We start from the raw sequence: 23,155 nt of genomic DNA, 5'->3' as shown, positions 1-23,155 counted from the left end.
TTATACCGCCCCTCAACAGATCCTTTTTCACGAGAGCGAAAGGGAAACGTTTCCGGGAATAAATGACGAAAATTCTGTGAAATTTTAATTCGATGAAATTGTAATATTTTATACCGCCCCTAAATAGATCCTTTTTCACGAGAGCGAAAGGGAAACGTTTCCGGGAATAAATGACGAAAATTATGTAAAATTTTAATGCGACGAAGTTGTAATATTTTATACCGCCCCTCAACAGATCCTTTTTTCACGAGAGCGAAAGGGAAACGTTTCCGGGAATAAATTACGAAAATTCTGCGAAATTTTAATTTTATGTAATATTTTATACCGCCCCTAAAGAGATTTGTTGGAAGAAGATATTTCATACTTTGCCTGGATTGTGTTTAGGCATTCTATAGAATGACTAGTCATTCTATAGAATGCCTAGGCAAAGTATAGAATAAAACCGGTATTTCATACTTTGCCTGAAACGACCAGGCATTGTATAGAATGCCTAGGCATTCTATACAATGCCTGGATTTCATACTTTGCCGGTAACATATATATATATTTCGCTATTTTTACGTGATAGAGCATATTTTAACAATTAAGTCATATTTTTGCATATTTCATAAATTTTTATCGACTGAAAAAATGGAACGTCGTTGCTCATTGGTAAAAAAATACCTGAAATTCATGTGTTTTTCAACCAATCAGCAATGACATTGAATGTTTTGAGAATAAAAATACAAGCCCTTCAAGGACAATGGTGTGTCGCTGTAAATGAATTAACCACCTGAATTGGTGTCGGTGATGGCAACTCGCGGGAAAAAAAATTGGCTAAAATTGATAAATTGGGGAATTTTTTAGCGTTTGGGGGAAAGTTTGAGAGTTTTTATCAAATAAAAAGAGAATTATTTATTCATTTTAATTTTGTGCAATGCTTTTCTAAAGCTAAATACTGTACTTGGCTAGGTATTTTCACCTGGAGATGGCAGCGCATCAATTTTGAATTTGTAGGGAAAACTTACTCGGAAGGGTAATTTTTCAGGGAAATATTAGCTGGATGAGATTAGTTTAGAAAACGAAGAATTTCCGTCCATGCAATAAATAATGGTTCAAAATAATTTAGACTGCATCAACACACTTCTCATTACCATATTATTTTTCTAAAATTAATGTTATTTGAGATAGGAATGAAAAAAAGTTTTGGGCATATTTTTCGTTTTATAGGGCCTAATTACAGTTTTTTAAGAGCATAAATGCATATTTTATAGAACATTTTTTAGAAGATTCTAGAGCATAAAAATCCTAGTCCTACAGATAAGAAAGAGTAGGCATGAAATGTATAGCACTGTATCATAGGAGTATATTACTGTTTTGGATGGAAACAAGATACAGTGGAAGCTCTCGTAACGGACATCTCCGGTTAACGGATATTTTTCTCATCCCCTGCCCCATGAAATAGGGCTTTAATGGATTTCACTCTCCGTTAGCGGACACTATCGATAGCGGACAGTTAAATCAGTCAAACTCTAATTTATAAATTTTAATCCCTAGCTCGTGTTGGTAAATATCAGAAATCGTCAATTGATTACTTAATTAGCTGAACATAACTATGGACCAAGATTGAGAATTCGAATGTTAATGTTGGTTTCGTTTGTTGATAGCATGTGAAGAAAGTTAACATTGCAAGACTGATAATGTTGTTATGAAAATGTTTTCTATCTTCTTCACACTTATTTTAATTTAATTTTTATTGCAAAATATATGTGTAGTGAACGTATCATGTACGGATAAAAATAATAAATTGGTTCAATGATAAGAAGAATTTTTTTTTGTGATAATAAGAAGAAAGGTTATATATGTTACTGCCAAAGCCCGAAGTTGGCCAGAATTTGCTACTGGGCCAGTTAAGTTGACCAGGCCAATATCTGAAATTCGGACTTTTGCCGAGCTTTTCCCGGCCCCTATATATCTCTATACAGTCCTATATCGGTCCATATGATTTGGGGTCATCGCCGCGTTGGCGTACTTTTTTTTGTGATTATTATGGTCATTTATAATTAGCCATAGTTAACCATAATGATTATAGTTAGCTATTGGAACCCTAACGATCTAAGGAATCTGAATATCAATATGTTGTTGATCCAAAGCAAGCGGGTTTGCTATCATCCTCAGCAAACGGGTTTTAAAACAATTTGCAATTTATAATCTGTATGGATGTAGGGATCGATATATAGGTTTCGGCTAATGCCCGGCAAAATCCCGAATTTCGAACATTGGCCGAGTGAACTGGGCTGGCCCTGTCGCGAATTTGCCCACTTTTGGCTTTCGCAGTAACATACACATAGATAGCCTATATATTTTCCACATTTATCAGACTTTCCTACTTTATTTGGGTATTATGCATGATCGCCGGTAAAACGGATAAATGTAGTGAAATTTGATCAAACTTTCTTTATCGAGACGATTGGTGATTATGCATAAGTGACCGGTGTATAATTTTCACCCAGTGACGTATATTTTAATATCGAAATGCATAAAAACAAATTGCTACCGTAGCGAAACATCGTTTAAATGTTAAAATCGCATAGGTTCCGCTGTATATCGTATCGCCCAATGAGTGGACCGTCCCGGTTAGCGGAACAAAATTTTTGGTCTCGTGGGTGTCCGTTATCGAGAGGTTCTACGGTATTCGAACATCCAATAACAAACTGGTTTTAAAGCGTTTCGAAATTTATAAACCGTATTTACTTCGTTCTATGCTCAAATCATTGAATGAGAAATATCGGTCTGCATTATTTATCGAAGAATCCATTCACCATATCCTGGCGATATTAATTAAATTCCCGACTGATCGTTTTAATGGAATATTCTTCCTTGTTTATCCATTGTCAAATCTAGCTAGCATGGAAACAAAAATGAAAATCAAAGAAGCCTACGAATCGCTCTTGATCATCAGCATCAATCAGCCGTATTCGGCTGAATATATAAACTTCTCAGAAAACGTCAAAAGGATCGCATATGACAAGTATCACTTCAAATACGAGGAGACAATGGTGAGTAAATTATTTATATTCGTTAGTTTCGGAATTTTATAACCCTCAATTTCCATTATATCATTATTTTTATTTCTATTATTTTAATTTCTATAAATTGTTTTTCCCCCTAAATTATTTTAATATCCTTAGTTCTTTGAATCCTAATTATTCTTGTTATCTCCATTATTTATTCTTCATCATTCTCATTACTTCGAATGTTTTATTACTTCGACGTTTTTAATTCAGCATATTACTTTAATCCTAATCATCATTTCTCTTCCACTTACTTCATTCCTCTCGTTTCACTTCTTCTTTCATTTCAATTCTCATTAATTTTGTTCCTTTCATTCTCTCATTTGGCATTACTTTTGTTTTGTGTATATATATTCATTTCTGTCGATTTGTTGATTCAATTTTTGGATTACAACATTTGAAATGATTTGGTTTAGAAAGTTTCTCTTCTCTCCTTTCTTATTTTGTTACACGTAGTTTATGTACTTTCCATCATTTTATTCATAATTATTTTTATGGTTTTATGATTTACTTCTATAATTCTCATTATTTTTATACCTTTCAGTATTTTTGTCTTTTTCTCTTTATTTTTTTCCTTATTACTTTATCCTTTGTAGTTCCGTTCTCTCCGCTGTTTTATTGTTTATTATTTTGTTCTCTCATTTATTATATTCAATTTCTTTTTTTAGAGTTCCGCATTATAGTCATCATTTCTACATTTTGCTTATAGCTATTTCGAGAATTTGCATTATTTTACTCATAATTTCTTACATTTCCATTGTTTTATTCACTTTTTTTCTAATTTTCATTGCTTTACTCTTTTTTTGGAATTTTTGTTATGCTCATCATCATTTTTTCTGTTATTCATTTCTATTATGATATGTTATTATTTCTATTATGATATGTTATTATTTCTATTATGATATGTTATTATTTCTATTATGATATGTTATTATTTCTATTATGATATGTTATTATTTCTATTATGATATGTTATTATTTCTATTATGTTATGTTATTATTTCTATCATGTTATGTTATTATTTCTATTAATTTATGTTATTATTTTTTTTCATTTCCATTGTTTTGTACCTCATTATTTAGGATTTATATTACTTTTCATTTTTCTTCTCGGGTACGCATCACTATTTTGTGTTCAATAATTGCAACATCAAATCAATCAATCATCAAAACAATTATTATTTTATTAGTTTTTGTTTTTGTTCTCCCTGTTTTATTCTCTCTACCCTTTTTGTTTTTCCTATTTCATTCTTTATGATTTTATCAATGATTTTTATCCATCTTGTTCAGTCATATCTCGACATCATTTCACATTTCGCCATTCATTCTTCTTTCATTCTTCCTCTTTGTTCATTTTGATATTTATTTTTCTTATTTCCCATAGATTTTATCTCAATATTCAACTTTGAATTTTGTGTGGTTAACAACTAAAACATTAACAAAACATTCGGAACAAACTATAACCAAAGAAATATGTTTGAATAAACACCATGTGTAATTACAGAGATACACGTTTGGTTACAAAACACGGATTTTCTCCATTCCCATCTTACACGAAAGCATTATATGAGTAATATTTGATGTATGCGTGAATACGTGTGTATACGTATTATATCACATTATTCTCTTTTGTCCGAGGCGCAAAGCAAAGTCCATACAGAGCAAAACAACTTTTACGCTTTTAGTATATGCTCACTCATATAAGATACATTGTCGGTGCGGAAAAAGCGTACAGCCTGCTATTTACACAAATGAGTGGAGACGAGTCTGAGTTAATAATACAAGAAGGAGTCACGGGCAGAAAGGAGCATCTACCGAGTAGCAGATAAAGAAACATATTTTACTTGATTATATATGAAGTCGGAAGAAGTAGGTTCTCTGTTCCAGTAACGAACGACATAATAGGTTCGCCTCCTAACAAAGTCCGAGCTGGTAAAAGCAACTGTCATCATACTCAGAAGTGAAAGATAAAGAAACGCATTATATGTGCTTTCCGTGTGTGGATGACGACTCCATAAAGGAAATCATTTTAGACGCGCATGAATCATCATCATGTCAAGAAAATGAGTCTTGCTAAAATATTCAATGTAATATCATGATTAGATATGGCGGAATATAAGCTATCATAGACACACGTGGTCACCCACTGAATGACCATTTTGTTTGTTTTTTTTAATTATCCACATGCTTTCCTACGAACAAGGTCGGATCTAGAGTTAACTATTGGGAGGGGCGATTTTACAAGTCACTAAAAAATTAGTCTCGGCTACGGGTGACCTTATACCCCGCATTTTCCATATTTTTCATCATGACAGTCCCGTTTTTCTTTTTTTTCCCCTCCATCTTGACTTTCTTTGAAAAATGTCCCGGTTTCACCGTTTTGTTGTTTTTTTTTTAGAAATTTTATCGTTTTTTGAATTTGTTGTTGCAATATTATCATATAGAAGTTCCGAAAATTTCATGAATTATCTTATTTCGCGTGGGGGATTCATCGCCCCAATCAATTTCTCTCCTCCATAGATCCTCCCCTACCTACGAATGGTAGTGAGTTACTAAATGGATAGACTGAGTTCACGCGTTCTTGATCTGTTATTGAAGCTCGTTAATTTTACATGTCCTTGTTTCATGCATTTTATTAATTAAAATTTTCCTCTACATCATTTTTGTGAAAATATACTTTTTTTTCAAAAAATTAGAATGTCCCAGAAATTTACGAGCATTGTTCATGAAATGCTCGCGTTTGGAAGCTGAAATTTACGGAATGACTATAATTCGGATTTTCATTTCCTAAGATGTTCTTCTTGAACATATCGTTAGCAAAGCAAAAAGTACGTAAAGTGAATTGAATTCCTCCAAAAATGACTAAATAATTTTTCTCTTTGTTTCAAAAAATTAGAATACCCTGAAACTTAATTCAAAAACTGCATTTCTGCAAAAGCTAAGCAAATAAGTAAATCTTAAATATATGTGTTTTTACTTGGACAATATGAGAAAACGCCTGCTGATACCGTAAGAATAAATTTTACTGTGGCTATCTTTGGCTATGACCACCGATTTTATTCATCAAGAAAATCGATAAGTCACTGTTGTCAAGCGATAATATGCAGCTTGCATTTGGATAGATTCCCCCCTTCCGCGCTTTATTATAATACTTTATCTTGATAAGATAAGCATTAGATACTACCATCAGATGTGAGGCTTGATGGGCGTGGACGAATTTCTGGATGTGAACTTCGTTTTCCATCCTCAAAAATCAAATCTTCAGCTGCTGGAAACAAAAAATGACGGAAAATGCATCAGCAGACTCTCTACCATTTGATTCCAGAAGGTGAAGACTTGTGTGGTGATAGAAATGACATTTTTATTTGCCAACAAGATTTCGCCCATGTTCAAGAAGATGCATAAATACTGCAGTGATTCACATTGGCAAAATTCTGATGGGAAATAAAATACTGCAATCTTCATGCAAATCCAAAATTTCTGGAATCATTAAGACAGTGAGCAACTTCGTCTGCATCATTTCGATAGCCAAAATGACCTTTCATCACTACATTCTATCTTCGTGGGGATTAGTGTTTAATTTTGAGTTGATCTTTTTAGACAGTATTCTAAAAATCACACGAAAACAAGGCTGCTGAGCCGAAATTCGTGTGTTCGACCGAAATGACCAAAACATTTCCTCCGAATTCCTCTGAGTTGAGATCTCGATAACCCTGTACATGGGTGGGAACGGTAAATAGCGAAAAAGCATCAATTTATTTTTCTTGGACTGAAATCATTTTCTACAGACCCTTTCTTTATTTTAACCCTCTGCGGCCTCGAGCATATTTGAATATACATGAAAAATACATGGTGTATTTCAGAAAGTACATATTTCGGTGCCATTTCATTACAAAATACGACTATGCTGTACTTCTTTATCTAGAGAAATGATTTCTTTTTGGTGTCATTTTTTGAGAGCTGCTGAAATTTCGCGTGTGTTTATGAATTCATAAAATCGCACACAATTGAGGGGGAATGAAAATTGAATTTGAAGGTAAAAACTGTTCAATTTTGTTAAGCCAAATATTATCTGTTTATAAATAACATAAAATCAAGGCAAGCTGTATATTTTACTCTCTTAATTAGCCATTTTATTGATTAAAAATCCCCCTAATTAATTAAATTGCTGTGTTGATGTGCCGTCTCAATAAAATATATGCTAACAATACTCATTTACAAACATCCGTAGTTTTAATACGTTTTCATGGAGAACAACCGTAAAGGGTTAATTACATTTCAATATTTTACACATTCTTGTGGACTTCTTTTCTTTGATACTACTTCACCACACATCAGCTCTGGCCATATCGTTACACTGCAATTTACTGCCGTTAAGGGATTGGGCTGGAAATGAAGGTGCCCCCCAGTAGGAGCTAGCTATGTAGATCGGGCGTCCGCACTAAGCCTGGTGTCGATATGGTGGCTTCGGGGGAGCCCCTTGGCCACCAGGTCGATCTCTAAGGAGGAGCCAACCAGCCCAGGGTTGAAACGTAGGAGGAATTTTTTGAAAAATAGATCCTTTCGATCTATCCTACATATTCTTACATGCTGATACCGATAACTTATAATGAGAAGCTGTTGTCTGGTTAAATCTTAGTTTAAAATATGCAAAAACAAAACAAAACTTTCAACGAAAAAAAAATATAACATAAACCGAAGTCCTCATATCTATAAACGAATTTTTCTCATGTTAATCCATTCCATACTTAGCGAAAATGATAGCAATACCCGCCCAGTATAACATTATCCGTCATTCCAATCAGAGCCAACATTAGAGCTGTGCGACAGGTGCGGTCACACTGGACCCCGCGGTTCATTGGTTAACCCCCCCCCCCTCTCCACTTATGGCCATAGTAATTTCTTTCATAAATTCTGAATTTTCATTCATTCCGGAATTCTGCATTTGCGTCTGGAAAGAAATCATTTTCTGTATAACGCTGCTTTTTCCATCTGGAAATTAATAATCTTAGAATTCTGCATTTTCATGAATTCTAGAATAATTTCTTTCATTTTATTTCAATTTTTGTAAATTCTGGAATTATTTATTTCACTTTTTTTTTGTTCTGAAATTTCATGAATTCTAGAATGATTTATTTCATTTATTTTGAGATTATTTTTTTCATTTATTCTGAAATTATTTCTTCCATTTATTCTGAAATTATATCTTACATTTAGTCTGAAATTTCATGGATTCTGGAATTGTTTTTTCATGAATTCTGAAATTATTTCTATTACTTATTTTGAATTTTTACGTGTGTGCTGAAATTATCAATCGCAATTACTCTACTTATTTTTGATTCATCAGTTCTGAATTTCTTCCATTAGTTCCTAATTTCAATTTTGTTTTGGAATTATTTCTTTCAACAATCCAAAATTTTCTTTAGTTCGAAATTCTTTTTTTTGTTAATTTAAATTTAATTATGTCCAGAATTTTTTTACGAATATTTAATAGCATTGTTGTACATTCTGTGCTGATATATGGACTCTTTTGGATTCTGAAACTATTAAGACACTTCTGGTCCAGCCAGCTATTATTTTCAAATCGTGCCCAGCGTCCAGTAAAGGTGGCTATGATTCTAATAAGCGGCGTCGAGAGTACATAGTTTGGTTTCATCATGCCTCATATTTAATCCTAATGATCCCAAAAAACGCAACAACTGTTTCCTCGGGAATACTGCAATTCGACATCTCACGTGATACCCACGTACAATCATCATCATGAAATGTTTCTCAACAACTAATACTCAAAATCCTCTAACCAGAACCATCCATAGAAAAATCCCGGGAAACATTCTTTCAATAGTAACAACAACTTTGAATTCCAGCGATAAATTTTCTAGATACGCAGAACAGACACGAACATTGCGAAAATGTTGATGTAAGAATATTCGCGCAATTGTCCTTTCGGAATATATATATTCTCCTCCCGAGTCGTTTGAGAAACGCATTAACTCAATCGAAAAGAAAAATGAGTTCTAAGAATTCTAGGGAATGAGCTCCATCTCTCCCGTCTCCTTTTCTGTCTTAATCGAGTATGTTATACATATCTGTCTCAGTTACATTCGGAATCGATGGTGGACTCGAAATTAACAACGAGCACGAAGACTCTCTCTCTCTCACACACAAAAGGTTTCGAAGTGCGGGTGTCGTGCGAGACAGAATCATAGCAAATCTTTTCATTCCTCTGCCAAATCTCTGATGGCTAATCAGGCTTCCTCGCATGCAAATTCTTGCCAAATTCATTTTTCGCTCTCTCATTCTCCTCCCACTCGTCTTCCATATTCCTTATTCTGAGTCTCAATTAAGATATGCCTTTTCCGTTCCCCAGTTTCTGGCAACTGTTCAAAGGAAATCCGAAAATCTGGTGATTTTGCTGTATGCTTCTTTGAATTTTCTCGGGATGTATATCCGTTTGCACAATGTAGATCCGTTCGGACGTGTCACGCGCGTGTCCAATTAGTGTCCGTTGATCATTCGTGGCAGAAGGTACATGGATGAAGACATTTTATCATGAGTACTGTGTATAACTGTCATATACTGTGCATTAACGTGAATTTTAGGACGGTGATAGATCAATGAAATAATGTATTAGGCATTAAAGAGAATTGCTGATTTCTGTTTAATGGGGGGGGGGGCTGATTCTTTTCAACGTGAATGCGTCTATTAAATCATCTGACGATACTTCTTCTTCACCAACTCTGGCCATATCGCTATATTGCATTTCACTGCCATTAGTGAGATGGGTTGGAAGTGAAGGCGCTGTCTATCGGTGGTCACCTCGAGTTCGTTAGGGAAAATATCTTATTTATATCCTCCCTTGGGTTCGAACCCGGGACTCTGACAACAACCTTCACGATGGTGGACGAGCATCTTACCACCATGCCGCATACTGGGAGCTTTCGCCAAAAGTTGCATAACGAAATTCTTCAAACGCTCATCTCTCCGGAAGTACGCAACGCAAGTCAAAATCAATGATATCGTCAGAAGCACCTGGTGAAGGTGCATCCTGTCATGCCACTTCTGTTCTAATATCTCTTACCGCCTGGGCACCAGGTGCCTTTGAATCGTAACGAAATTGCTTTCCACAATATTTCAAAAATTACGCCACTCAAGTCAAAAGCAATGGTATCGTCAGATGCACACTGTGAAAACAAATTCGATACTATCATTCCGGTTTCAATATCTCTTCCCGTCTCGGAACTAGGCCGGCTGCCCTGATTCGTAACAAATTGATTCCCGCTATAGCTTGGGCAGTTAACAACGAAAATAGACGATATTGGTATCATTTGTTAAATGTTCCAAATGCAAAGCCGATGATAATGACATAATTTTATTATGTCATAGTGTATGACATAGTCACAACAACGTGATTCAAGGCACAAAAATCGTATTCACGCCAAAACTTGCTGCCTTGTCTATAATAATTTATTTTATGATTTCAAAGATGAAAATTAAAATAAAACAAATAATGTTTAAGTTGAAAAGTCTTTAATATTATTAGCGGTGTTTCTCAACTTTGACCTCTAGCAATCAATGATATTATAATCAAATACTTCATATTAAAACATTTATTCTCGAAGTACTGATGATATGTGGAATCAATAAAAAACCATATCGATAAAATATATAATAATAATCGAAAAAATCAGATTCTTCATGCTTAAGTGGGGGTGATTTGAATTACAGGTAAATCCTATTCAATATAAATAAACATATACAGGGTGTCCTGTGAGTCCTAATTCGACGTTTATCTCATCAATCGTTCGTCGTGGAGGCATGACTCTAATTTTTAAAAAATGCCAAAGATGTTTCCAAGAATCTCTTTGTACCAGTTTCGAGTTAGAATACAGTATGTCTCAAAAAAAAATCTAAATTCTTATATGGACCTCCTGTCCTCTAACTTTTAATTAAAAAGTTGCTGCCCTGTCGTCTCTCTTGAAGGCAAAAAAAAGTTTCTCGTTTCCAAGTTACGATATTTGTTGGATATTTGAATTCAAAATTCGTGAAAACTTAGGAAAGAATTAATAGACAAACAGACACCACTCCTTCCCCTCATTTATGCTGTTTTCCCCATCTTTTCTCCGATTTTTAAATGCGAATGTCTCAACAAATATTGCACTTATAAACATGGAACTTTTTATGTTGGCCTCAGGAGATAAAGAGCAACAACTTTATAATTAAAAGTTAGATGAAAGAGGGAACCGTAAAAAAAATTTTTTTTTTTTTTTTTGTTATTCTCTCTCTATATGTGTGTGTGGCACACTTCCTTTCTTTATTTTCTTTCAAACCACACACGGACCAGGTTCAATCGGTGTCAGCCAATTTTACCTATTGCCCGTAAGAAGGGGCCGGACCGTATCGGATATATTTTAAGGCTCACTGTATTTTCACTTTCGAAACTGGAGACTGGAGAAACCGCGAGACACCCAGACCTCATCGCAAAAAGCAACGTAAGCACTTCCCCACCCGGGGAGGGGGGGGGGGGGACGGGCATCTCCTGCAAAACCAAAATTTATGGATACGTCAAAGATCACATATAGTGCAAAGTCATTAAAAATTATATAAATCTAAAAATCATATCAATCAAGTTAAAGTCAAAGTGCAACGGGCACGGATAAACGATCATAGAAATATGTTTAAAATCATATCGCAAAAGAGGCAATCAGATGATTGATTGATTAAGGATTCTATGACGAAAGGGCAAAACACCCAATTGCACTCAAACAGTTCAGCTCACCCAGTCTAATTCACTTTTGATCACTGTCGAAGATCTTTAAATATTCTCTGGGACTCTATATCTTAGATTTGGGATTCATCCTGATCCTCTCTTGCTGCTAACAGTGCTGCTACTAGCGCACTCTCAGGGTGAAGACGCGGCGATCTCCTTAACGGCGCTGGTATTGGAGTTACAGGAGCTGGAGCACAGACGGATCCCTTACGTTCTCAGGATGTTCCTCAAGGAATTTCACCATTTTGGAGCATTTTCTGAGCATTTTCGAACTAGAAATGAAAAAAATCTGTAAAAATGAAACCACACCTCTCTTCGACGAACTGTTGGTAAGATAAAGCACGAAGTAGGACTTTCAGGATACCCTATGTGACGTATTTATTTCGAAGTATTCCTAAAAAGTTTGCTCTTATTCTGGTTTTCGATCTCGTACGAATCAAACAGAAAACAGCAGAGTGTTTAGACAACGTATTAACTTGATCCCGAACTCGAGATTTTTACAATTAGTGAAGCGAGAGTCAGCAGCACGTGACCACAATCTCAATCCGCTTCTGGAAGAAATGGCAGCCTTTCACGTGGAAGAACACGGAACAAAATAAAGTTTACACGGAAATAAGAGTTTTCTTTTTTATATATAATTCAGACTTTACCAGTTGAAAGTCAATACAGTGTGAAAGAAAGTGAAACGGACAAGAATTTTTTATTTTTAAAAGATACCTGAAAATATTGAGGAATTTCGGATCACTTCAGAGAGTTTTTACGCCATCTATTCGCAAGTTATATAAATTCATATGTTCATATTCATGTATGTGTAGTTCATAGTCATGTCTATTAGCAGTGGTAATTAATTCTATAAATTACCGTATTTCTTGGAACAATCATCTTAGACGCATGCGTCGCATTAAGAGAAACAAATTTAAAACAGTGTCGCCCTTAAATGTGTGCTACAGGCGTGGTCGTACCGGACCCTACGTTTTCTGGAGCCTCGGACTAACGGGAATAATCATTTTTCTCATAAATTCAGAATTTTTGTCCTGTCTGGAATTCTGAATTTTTATCAATTCTAATAAATTTCACAAATTACATGAATTTGTGAACTTTTATCAATTCTGGCCTTCTGAACGTTTATCAATTCTAGCCTTCTGAACTTTTATCAATTCTGGCCTTCTGAACTTTTATCAATTCTGGCCTTCCGAACTCTTATCAATTCTGGCCTTCCGAACTCTTATCAATTCTGAGCTTCTGAACAATTATCAATCCTGGGCTTCTGAACAATTATCAATTCTGGGCTTCTGAACATTCGTGAATTCTGGACTTCTGAACATTCGTGAATTCTGGGCTTCTGAACATTCGTGAATTCTGGGCCTCTGAACATTCGTGAATTCTGGGCTTCTGAACATTCGTGAATTCTGGGCTTCTGAACATTCGTGAATTCTGGGGTTCTGAACATTCGTGAATTCTGGGCTTCTGAACATTCATGAATTCTGGGCTTATGAACTTTTATCAATTCTGGGCTTATGAACTTTTATCAATTCTGGGCTTATGAACTTTTATCAATTCTGGGCTTATGAACTTTTATCAATTCTGGGCTTATGAACTTTTATCAGTTCTGGGCTTCTGAACATTCGTGAATTCTGGGCTTATGAACTTTTATCAATTCTGGGCTTCTGAACATTCGTGAATTCTGGGCTTCTGAACATTCGTGAATTCTGGGCCTCTGAACATTCGTGAATTCTGGGCTTCTGAACATTCGTGAATTCTGGGCTTCTGAACATTCGTGAATTCTGGGCTTCTGAACATTCGTGAATTCTGGGCTTCTGAACATTCATGAATTCTGGGCTTATGAACTTTTATCAATTCTGGGCTTATGAACTTTTATCAATTCTGGGCTTATGAACTTTTATCAATTCTGGGCTTATGAACTTTTATCAATTCTGGGCTTCTGAACATTCGTGAATTCTGGGCTTATGAACTTTTATCAATTCTGGGCTTCTGAACATTCGTGAATTCTGGGCTTCTGAACATTCGTGAATTCTGGGCTTCTGAACATTCGTGAATTCTGGGCTTATGAACTTTTATCAATTCTGGGCTTATGAACTTTTATCAATTCTGGGCTTCTGAACATTCGTGAATTCTGGGCTTCTGAACATTCGTGAATTCTGGGCTTCTGAACATTCGTGAATTCTGGGCTTCTGAACATTCGTGAATTCTGGGCTTCTGAACATTCGTGAATTCTGGGCTTATGAACTTTATCAATTCTGGGCTTATGAACTTTATCAATTCTGGGCTTATGAACTTTATCAATTCTGGGCTTATGAACTTTATCAATTCTGGGCTTATGAACTTTATCAATTCTGGGCTTATGAACTTTATCAATTCTGGGCTTCTAATGTTTCATCAATTCTGGGCTTATGAACTTTATCAATTCTGGGCTTCTAATGTTTCATCAATGCTGGGCTTCTGAACATTCGTGAATTCTGGGCTTCTGAACATTCGTGAATTCTGGGCTTATGAACTTTATCAATTCTGGGCTTATGAACTTTATCAATTCTGGGCTTATGAACTTTATCAATTCTGGGCTTATGAACTTTATCAATTCTGGGCTTATGAACTTTATCAATTCTGGGCTTATGAACTTTATCAATTCTGGGCTTATGAACTTTATCAATTCTGGGCTTATGAACTTTATCAATTCTGGGCTTCTAATGTTTCATCAATTCTGGACTTCTAATGTTTCATCAATTCTGGGCTTCTAATGTTTCATCAATTCTGGGCTTCTAATGTTTCATCAATTCTGGGCTTCTAATGTTTCATCAATTCTGGGCTTCTAATGTTTCATAAAACTCTGGGCTTCTAATGTTCCATAATATTCTGGGCTTCTAATGTTCCATAATATTCTGGGCTTCTACTGTTTCATCAAAAAATTCTGGGCCTCTAAACTTTTATCAATTCTGGGCTTCTGAACATTCGTCAATTCTGAGCTTCTAAATTTCCATCAATTCTGGGATTCTGAATTTTCATTTTGGAGAAATTTGTATCTTTATCTAGAAAAACATGTTAGAAAAAATTTGCGCCCATCTTCATTCACAAAGAAATAATTCTACAATTATGTATTTCCATCTAGAAAAAAAATAATTTCTTAATTCTTGAATCTTCATCAATTTTGGAATTCTTAATTTTAATTATTATTACTTAATTATTGATTAATTATTTTAATTAAGTCTGTAATTATTTCTTCTAATTATTTTCAATTTTCATGGGTGCTGGAATTATCTCTGTCAATTATTTTGATTGTTTTCGATTCTGAATTTTTATCAGTTTTCAGATAATTTCTTTCATTGGGTAATAATTTTATTTTATTTTTTGCAACCATGACTTTCATCATTTTCAAATTTTGTACAGTTCGGAATTTTCATTATTTTTGTTTTTGTTATTTTACATTAAACTATGCCTATGTCTTCTTTGCATCGATACTTTTCAACATTCCTCTGCATTTCGTAAAAAAGTATGGGCTTTTGGATGCCCATTTCCTCCCTCCCACAAGATATGTAAATTCGGGGATAAAGGACCCGAAATTATCAAGACGCCTGTGGGGGGGGCTCTCCTCCCCCGCTATTATTTACGTTCCGGGAACTGCGTCTGGTAAGAGTGGCCATGAATTTCAATGTAGTGATATTTCTCTTATGCGTTAGTACAAGGGAATATGGGAGAAAGTACGCATAGGTGGGAAGGGTTTGTAACTGAATAGCATAATTTATATACGGTGGATCCCGCTTATAACGTTTTTCAAAAAAGAACCCCGTCACAAAAAACGTTGTGAGCGGAGAAATGCTTTAAACGGGGAATCTTAATAAGAATTACTTAGACTTGTTAACACTAAAATAAGTCGTACTAAGCGGGAAAATGTTGTAAGTGGGTACGTTATAAGCGGGATCGACTGTACCTCATCTTTCATCGGGAGTGCAGAAAATAATCTTAAAACTCAGAGATACGTATGATAAGTGAGTGATCACACTGTATTCGTCGGCTTTGCGTAAGCTCCGCATCATCACTGCTTCCCCATCGGATTTTTCCAGGATAAAATTCATTACCCGTGAATATGTTTTCTTATATTCTAGAAAATAAAACAAATTTATCTTGGAATTCTTGATAAATGCTTTGAATTATTCTGGATCAGTTGAATTTAATTGAGTTAGTTGGTAATTCAAACTCATACGAAAGTGTTCGGAGTTTGTTTCTTTGGTTCCTGGTACTGTACTTTTCCAAAAACAAAGAAAAGAACGTATGCGCAATTGTATGTACACATGAGGGTACGTGATGGTTTATTCGGCGGTTACGCGAAAAATTAGCAGCAGTGTCTGAATGGAGATATAGTTTGGCAACAGAAACATGCAAAATATACATTTAAAAAAAATTACGCCGTCTTCTTGGATTTGGTGGGATTACAAACAATTTCTGTGTATATTTAAGGATACGCGCAAGTCGTCTATGCACTTCAAGAACTGTGTATTCGAATTTCAAGCAGGTTTCACGCATTTCAAACATGCTGCACGCATTTCAAGCAGGTTTCACGCATTTCAAACGTGTTGCACGCATTCCAAGCAATGTGCACGCGATACAAGTATTTCAAGCAGTGTGCACGTGATACACCAATTTCAAGCACTATGCACGAGATACACGCATTCCATGCAGTATACACGCGATATGCGCGATTCCGGCAGTGTGCACGTGATACCCGCATTTCATGCAGTGTGCACGTGATACCCGCATTTCATGCACTGTGCATGCATTCCACGCATTTGATGCCGTGAATGAGCACTCTACGCGTTTCAACAATGTTCTGGACATACAAGCATTTCTAGACGTAAGGAAGCGAGCTTCCCACACACACAAATACGGTGGTGCGCACACCTAGTTGTTTTCGTAATTACGCATAATACCCACATATTTCTAAAGATGCGCGGAAATATTTGTGTATTAGGTCATTACTAAAGTTATATTTTCAATTATTTTCTAACAGGTGAACTATTTCACAGCCAGCTTCCATGACGCAGTCCTGACGCTTTGTGAGAGCATACATAGGATTACTCAGCTCGGTGGCGATCCTTGGGACGGTCTCCAGCTGTCGAATGAATTGAAAAACAAGTCTTTTCATGGTAAACTATATTTCACTTATTATTCAATTCGACACAATGCATGCAACTTCGTGGTGAATCTCTAGAATGCAATGAATAGAAATACTGATCGTGTCATGTTTACGTGGAGCTCATTCTCAATCGAACAGGCTTTTGTCGATTTTTCTCTCGTAGGTGTGACGGGACTTGTGACAGTAAACGCCCAAGGCGATAGAATTGCTGATTTCGCTTTGCTGAGTCAAGTCGATACTGAAAATGGTAGCTTTGAGGTAAGTACGTATCTTTTTTTCCCCCCCTAAAACTTCAGAGATACATACACTGTATCTACACACTAGATTCTGAACTCTATGTGTATATGAAACGGGATAAAATAACTCTAAATAGCAAAAATGATCAAAATGCATAGTATTTTTTGAAAATATCGATGAGTTTATTTGATTCTGAATTAAACACTGATCTACTGATTCATCTTGTATATTCTGAAATTTCCAGGTCGTTCGAACACATTACGTTGCTTCTAAAATCCTCATAAAAACTGGAGAAATCAAGTGGAAAGGAGGAAAAGTTCCTGAAGACAAACCGAAGTGTGGATTCGATGGGAAAGATATTTCGTGCCTTAAAAAAGGTACCCAGAAGCAATGCATGCTCTCTAAATATTGAATAATAATGATAATACCATGATCATGATTAACTAACCCTATTAACTTAACTCTGAAAATATTTTTTGTTGCTTTTCAACATTTTTTTTTGGAAAAGATGGATAATGTATGAACAGTAACAAGGCTAACTGAGGGTTTGCCAGTTGGCAAACGTATTCAAATACACTGCCTGGACGGGAAAGAAATATAAGTTTTATCAATTTTTTAGATTGCTCATAAACGATTTACAAAAGTTGAACGGGAATCATGACATTAATTTTATTAGATTGTGCATTATTTCCGCCACGGCGGGAGAAATATCCAAAAATTTACATGCCCGGTCGTAACTTAAAACAATACATGCTTGAAGCCTTAATCTCCACCTTTATGTTTTGTTTAATTTTCACATTATTATCACGTTATTCTAATTTCACAGATCTTATTAACTATATTTTGTGTGTAGTAATGGTTCGTGTTTTTTCGATCAATTTTTTTTCAAATTTTGAGACACATCTCTTTTTGAAAATACATCTTTTTCCAGGGGAGGAAATATCCACTATCAACCCCACCCCCTTCCATTTATGAGTATCACATAAACAGGTTTGCTAAAATAGTTAGCACAATCCATTTTATAAGCAACAGTAGGCCACAACAGCAAAATTAACACCCGATCTAAAACTTTCATTTGGAGTTTGCACAGTTGGCTAGGTGAAATATGTTACAGAGTGATTCGAAGCTAACAGTCAAAAGTTTAAGGAGTGATCGAACAAACATGGAAAAACAATATTCGTCTCACAATGAATGTATGACCATAATGCAAGCTGTGGATCACTACACGGCAGTCGTTTAACGCATGAAGCGTTATTCGGCCACTTATTGTCATTCTAATCCCGAGGATCGTTCTCGACGAAAAAAAAAATTCTTCATGTTCATATTTTCATTCCTATCGTGGATTGGGTTGGGAAAAGGGTGGCTATTTTAAGGAATCGGAAAAAAATACGGGCATGCATTTCATGTATGGGGCCATTCAAGTATTACGGAAGCAGATTTTAAACCATTTTTGTGCCCCCCCCCCTTGTCAGCAAACACTGAAACCCCCCCCCCCCTGTCAACAAAATTTCGTCAGCAGCTTAGAATATTTCATATCTTCAAAAAGGGGTGGTTGATGACTTAAGCAACCTTCAAACCCCCCTCGCCCGTTGTCATCAAAAGTCAGCAAATCCGAACCCCCCCCCCCCCTTGATGCTGACGAAATACTTGAATGATTCCTATCGTGCTACTGCAGGAATGCTCTAGAAACCAGAAAACTGTACCAGGAATGCTTACTCACAAGCAGGGCCGCAACTAGATGCTTTGTTTCCCGGGGCTAGCCGGAATTTTGGCGCCTCTTGTATGTATAAGAAGCAGTTAAAGCGTGAATTCGGAGCCCATTCTGATCCAGCGCCCAGGGCACCAGACCCATCTGACCCCCCCCCCCTTCCCCAGTTGCGGCCCTTCTGACAAGACTCGTGCCCCATAGAGTTTCAAAAACAACGTTTTATGCATCCAATGGTATCACCGTGTAATGGTTCACAGCTTCCGTGGTTGTTGTACTTTTATTGCACGACAGACATTGCTTGTTTAGAGATGTCTTAACACTCCTTTTTGTCCATAATTTATTTATAAACCCCCCTGTATAAATCCTGTTCATGTTGTTGCAAGACAATTCCAATAAAGACAAAAATCAGAGTTTTCTATTAATTAACAATCCTCGTATTTGTCATATGTACTTATTTAACATATATCATTAACACGATTTCCGCACAGGGTTCCCATTGCTGGAGGTTTCTTTTACGGTGTCTTGCGTAATGATCTTTATCTTGCTGGCGTTGGGAATACTTACGTACAGGTAAAATTGAATAATTCCTAAATTAAGTTGTTTACTCTACTTAGTTACGTTGTTTAATATTAAAACTTAAATCCCAATGTAATCCTTACTGTTTTGTTTTTGGAAGCGTCTCAAAATTTCAAATACAAACCCAAAATTTAATGAATTTCTTCTTTCCTAAATTAAATCTTTCTGAATGTTTTATAGGTTGCGTGAGAGTTTACGGTAATTAGTAAACTAAAGAATGAAATATTATTAAATGTCAGATTATGACTAATTTATCATTGTTAAAATTATTTTAATAATGAGACATAATTTTAGAATAGTACTCAATTATTCTATGCTTATAATTTTCCAGAAAGATAAAGTTGGAAAATGCGCTGCAGAATATGTCATGGAGGGTGAAATGGGATGAAATAACTTTCCCGAAAGATTTCCGAAGCAGCTGGATGATGAGCAGACTTTCGATCACGAGTGCAGTGAGTAGATTAATGATATCTGATTATTATTACAATTTTCATAATTGGATTTTCATTTGGAATTTACCAAGTACTTACATGCATAGCCTTTATCCGGAATATATTGAGATATAAGGGATCTGAAAGTGTAATATATCAGAATCCAACGAAATCTGCGTGTTGAATAAGAGTCGAACGTTAATCTGTTATCGTCATGGATGTTACTCAGCAAGGATATTTATTTCGAAGCTGAATAAACGCTGAACAGGGTGTCGCAATTAAAATAAGACCGTTTTGAGCTGTCTGTAGCCGTAACTATTCAGCAGAAAGCAATTTTGCAAATGTCTCAGTGAAAAGATGGGAAAGAAATCATAGTATTACAAAATCATTTCGACGCTTAATATTAGGATGTGCTTTCATCGTAATTTTTCGTAAACATGTTAATTTTTTTTTTCAAGTATATGATCAAACTACTCAAGTTTCATGGAATGAGTACCAAAAATACTTTTTTCTATCCTTATTTTTACTGTCAAAGAGTATTTATTATTATCATTATTATTATTTATTATTGTAGCAACAATATTGTAGCTGTTCGCGTAGTTGAAGAGTTAAACCCATCACTTCGTTATGACGTGCCTAAATTTATTTCTGTTTATATACACCTTCATTAAGGCGTTCATAAATTTCTGATGGGTAGTTGGAGCTGAAGGCAGCTCAGAACACGAAAACTTTAATTATAGACCCCCTCTTCCACCGCCCTGTAACGTTGCAAAGGATAAGTGTGCACTCAAGTGAAGACCCTTGTACCACCATTCACGGTTTCAAGCGTTGAAAAATTTATGACGCCACGTCCCCTGGAACCTAAAGAAAAATTCACGTGTGTGATGCATTTAAGATTGTTACTATATCTCTATGTGTTAATTTATTTATCTATTTATTATTTCAACCAAACAAAATACTGCCGCAAATTATTAAACATTGCTGTAAATTTCTTTCCCCCGTTTCACTGAACAGATGTCAGCGAAAATGGAAAGAGGATGGGTCAAGTGGTCACCAAGATTCAGTGAAGTGAGTGAGTTTGCATCAATGTAATTATCTAAACAAAAAATATCTCATATTGAGAACCACTATTATTTAAATCGTTGTTCTTAATACAACAATCATTATTTAAATATTCGCTGTTAATATATAATAAGTCTTATTTAAATATTTTTGTATTTATTTTTGTACAAAAAATAGAGTTCTACAATCAGTTCTCCGACATTAAACTTCTATAAGAAACAATGGAAACTCTAAATTTTACAAATATACAAGACTATACCATACACATGTGAAAATACAGAATTTTCCCTGATCAAAACAGCATTACTTTACCTGTAAAAAATCAATAAAAAATTATAAAAAATATATTATAAAATATATACGGTATATTTTTTTTCCTTTTTTTTGTGTGAAGAAATTATAATGGACTGAAGACTGGCTTTTTTCTTTCCCGTGTATCTTGCTATGTAGCTATAATCATCTCTCTTCACCTGAAATATATTTCTTGAAACTTCCGAGAGATCAGTAATTACCGAAAACCCAACGAAAGGTCAGCAATTGCGTGGGAATCAGCCATAAAAGCATATGGGATACAAGTATAAAGAAAGACATAAAAAAAAAATATTGAGCCCGGTTTCATCGTGAAATCATCCAATAATGTCCATTTCATAAGAAAATGGCGTGACTCTATGATCGGATTAAAAGGAACGATTCCGTTGGATCTTAGATTGGAAAGCATTAAAACTGTTTCTGACTCTTTTAATTATGTCCTGAGATGGTACGTATTGAAATAGACCGAAATAATGGAGATATTTTTCTCATTTATATAAGCTTGCCGTGTCTGTAATAAACGTCATAGAAGAAATCGCTTCATTTATAGTTTTAATCCTATTAAAAAAAAATCAGAGTCGGGAGAAGAGCACCCCAGCATCGAAATGAAATATTTTAAATTAGTTTTATCATGGCGGAATATAAATTTCCGTGGCATATGCGTAAAAAGCGTTCTAGATACCAATTAGAAATGCATAATTTTCATTAGTTACTACTTTGGCCACCAGATGCTGTGATCTTTCTTCAAATGTGACGGCAACGACGTCAATGAATGAGGCCCACAAACAATTTTCGTGAGTTTGTTTGCTTTCTTTTTGGCTCTGTCCCTGCTCTCCTCATAATTTATATAATATTTTCGAGTTTTCGATGTACAAAATTTAAAAACTGAACTATTTATGCCATTGGTGGCCAACCTGTACAGCCCTTCTTGAAGCCTTAAGAAATTGAAATTCGGCCATTGTCGAAAACCAAGTGAAGAAAAGGGGCCCCAGGCAGAAAAATTATTTAATTTATAAAAAAACAGGCCTGCTACTTGGACAAGCACCCACAAAAATGCAAAATGGGTGAAAAAATTAAGTAAAAAAGGCGGTAACGAGTAACGGAAGCCTTGAAAGTTCAAAATATCATTTGCCACCCAGGCTCTGTCGACATTCGTCAATTTTAGGGCGTTGTCGGGGAGTACTGTCCAGTTGAAAGTGCCAGCATTTCAATTCCCATAGTTTCTATGAAAAACCGTCTCGTTATCAGGGGCCCTCTGCACCATCCTATCTTAGTGTTCGGAGATCCCGAACCTATCTTTGTGGGAACATGCCAACTGACACGGATGGAAATGTTTACCGCTCCTTTGTTGCGTTGCGCTTGCCATTCGTAGCATAGCATCTGAATAATATTGTGCGAGGAACCCTAATGCATTTAAAGGAATTTCAGAGGAAGTGCAGTGCAGTCAGCTCCGCTCAGCGTGGTAACGTAGGGCGTGCACAACCTCCATTCCACCAAGGGAGGTTTCAACCGGCCCGCAAAAGGAATTCCGGTAAAAATGAGTAAAAGGCTGATCACACACACTTCTTCCATTGAAAATACGGTGAATCGTGATCTATGCGGGTCATCTCGTGCAACTCGAGTAAAGTTGCAAATTACAGCCAAGAGAATAATAGTCAAAGGGAAGTAAAAATGCTAAACATAGCAAAAGAAATGTCAAAGAGGGAAGTTGCATTAAATTTGATAAATAATAATAATGCTGTCGGTTATAGGTAAAAAAAAAATCAAAGGGAAAGTAAAATTGCTAATTTAGTAAAGCATGTGAGTGACTAAAAATATGACCTAGAGCCTGTGAAAGCACAGGAATGACGGAGAAGTTGACTA

The 23,155-nt window shown here is 35.5% G+C and overlaps 1 protein-coding gene across 2 annotated transcripts in view; it reads left to right on the top strand.

The window, feature by feature from the left end:
* The window catches only part of LOC149083972 (atrial natriuretic peptide receptor 1-like), a 72,473-nt gene that overhangs the window by 20,187 nt on the left and 29,131 nt on the right, over window positions 1–23,155 (top strand). For both annotated transcript variants that reach the window (XM_089234339.1, XM_089234340.1), the window contains exons 3-9: window positions 2,884–3,038; window positions 16,844–16,979; window positions 17,133–17,227; window positions 17,451–17,583; window positions 19,403–19,484; window positions 19,822–19,942; window positions 20,936–20,989. In XM_089234339.1, the coding sequence (XP_089090465.1) occupies window positions 2,884–3,038; window positions 16,844–16,979; window positions 17,133–17,227; window positions 17,451–17,583; window positions 19,403–19,484; window positions 19,822–19,942; window positions 20,936–20,989 (776 nt within the window). The remainder of the gene's footprint in view (window positions 1–2,883; window positions 3,039–16,843; window positions 16,980–17,132; window positions 17,228–17,450; window positions 17,584–19,402; window positions 19,485–19,821; window positions 19,943–20,935; window positions 20,990–23,155) is intronic.

This window comes from Pholcus phalangioides, unplaced genomic scaffold, assembly GCF_987345545.1.
Source record: "Pholcus phalangioides strain wild (caught in Gottingen) unplaced genomic scaffold, Ppha-v1.0 ptg000008l_1, whole genome shotgun sequence".
Taxonomy (NCBI): domain Eukaryota; kingdom Metazoa; phylum Arthropoda; class Arachnida; order Araneae; family Pholcidae; genus Pholcus; species Pholcus phalangioides.
The sequence above is the reverse complement of the archived record's forward strand: the minus strand, read 5'-3'. Positions and strand labels throughout refer to the sequence as shown.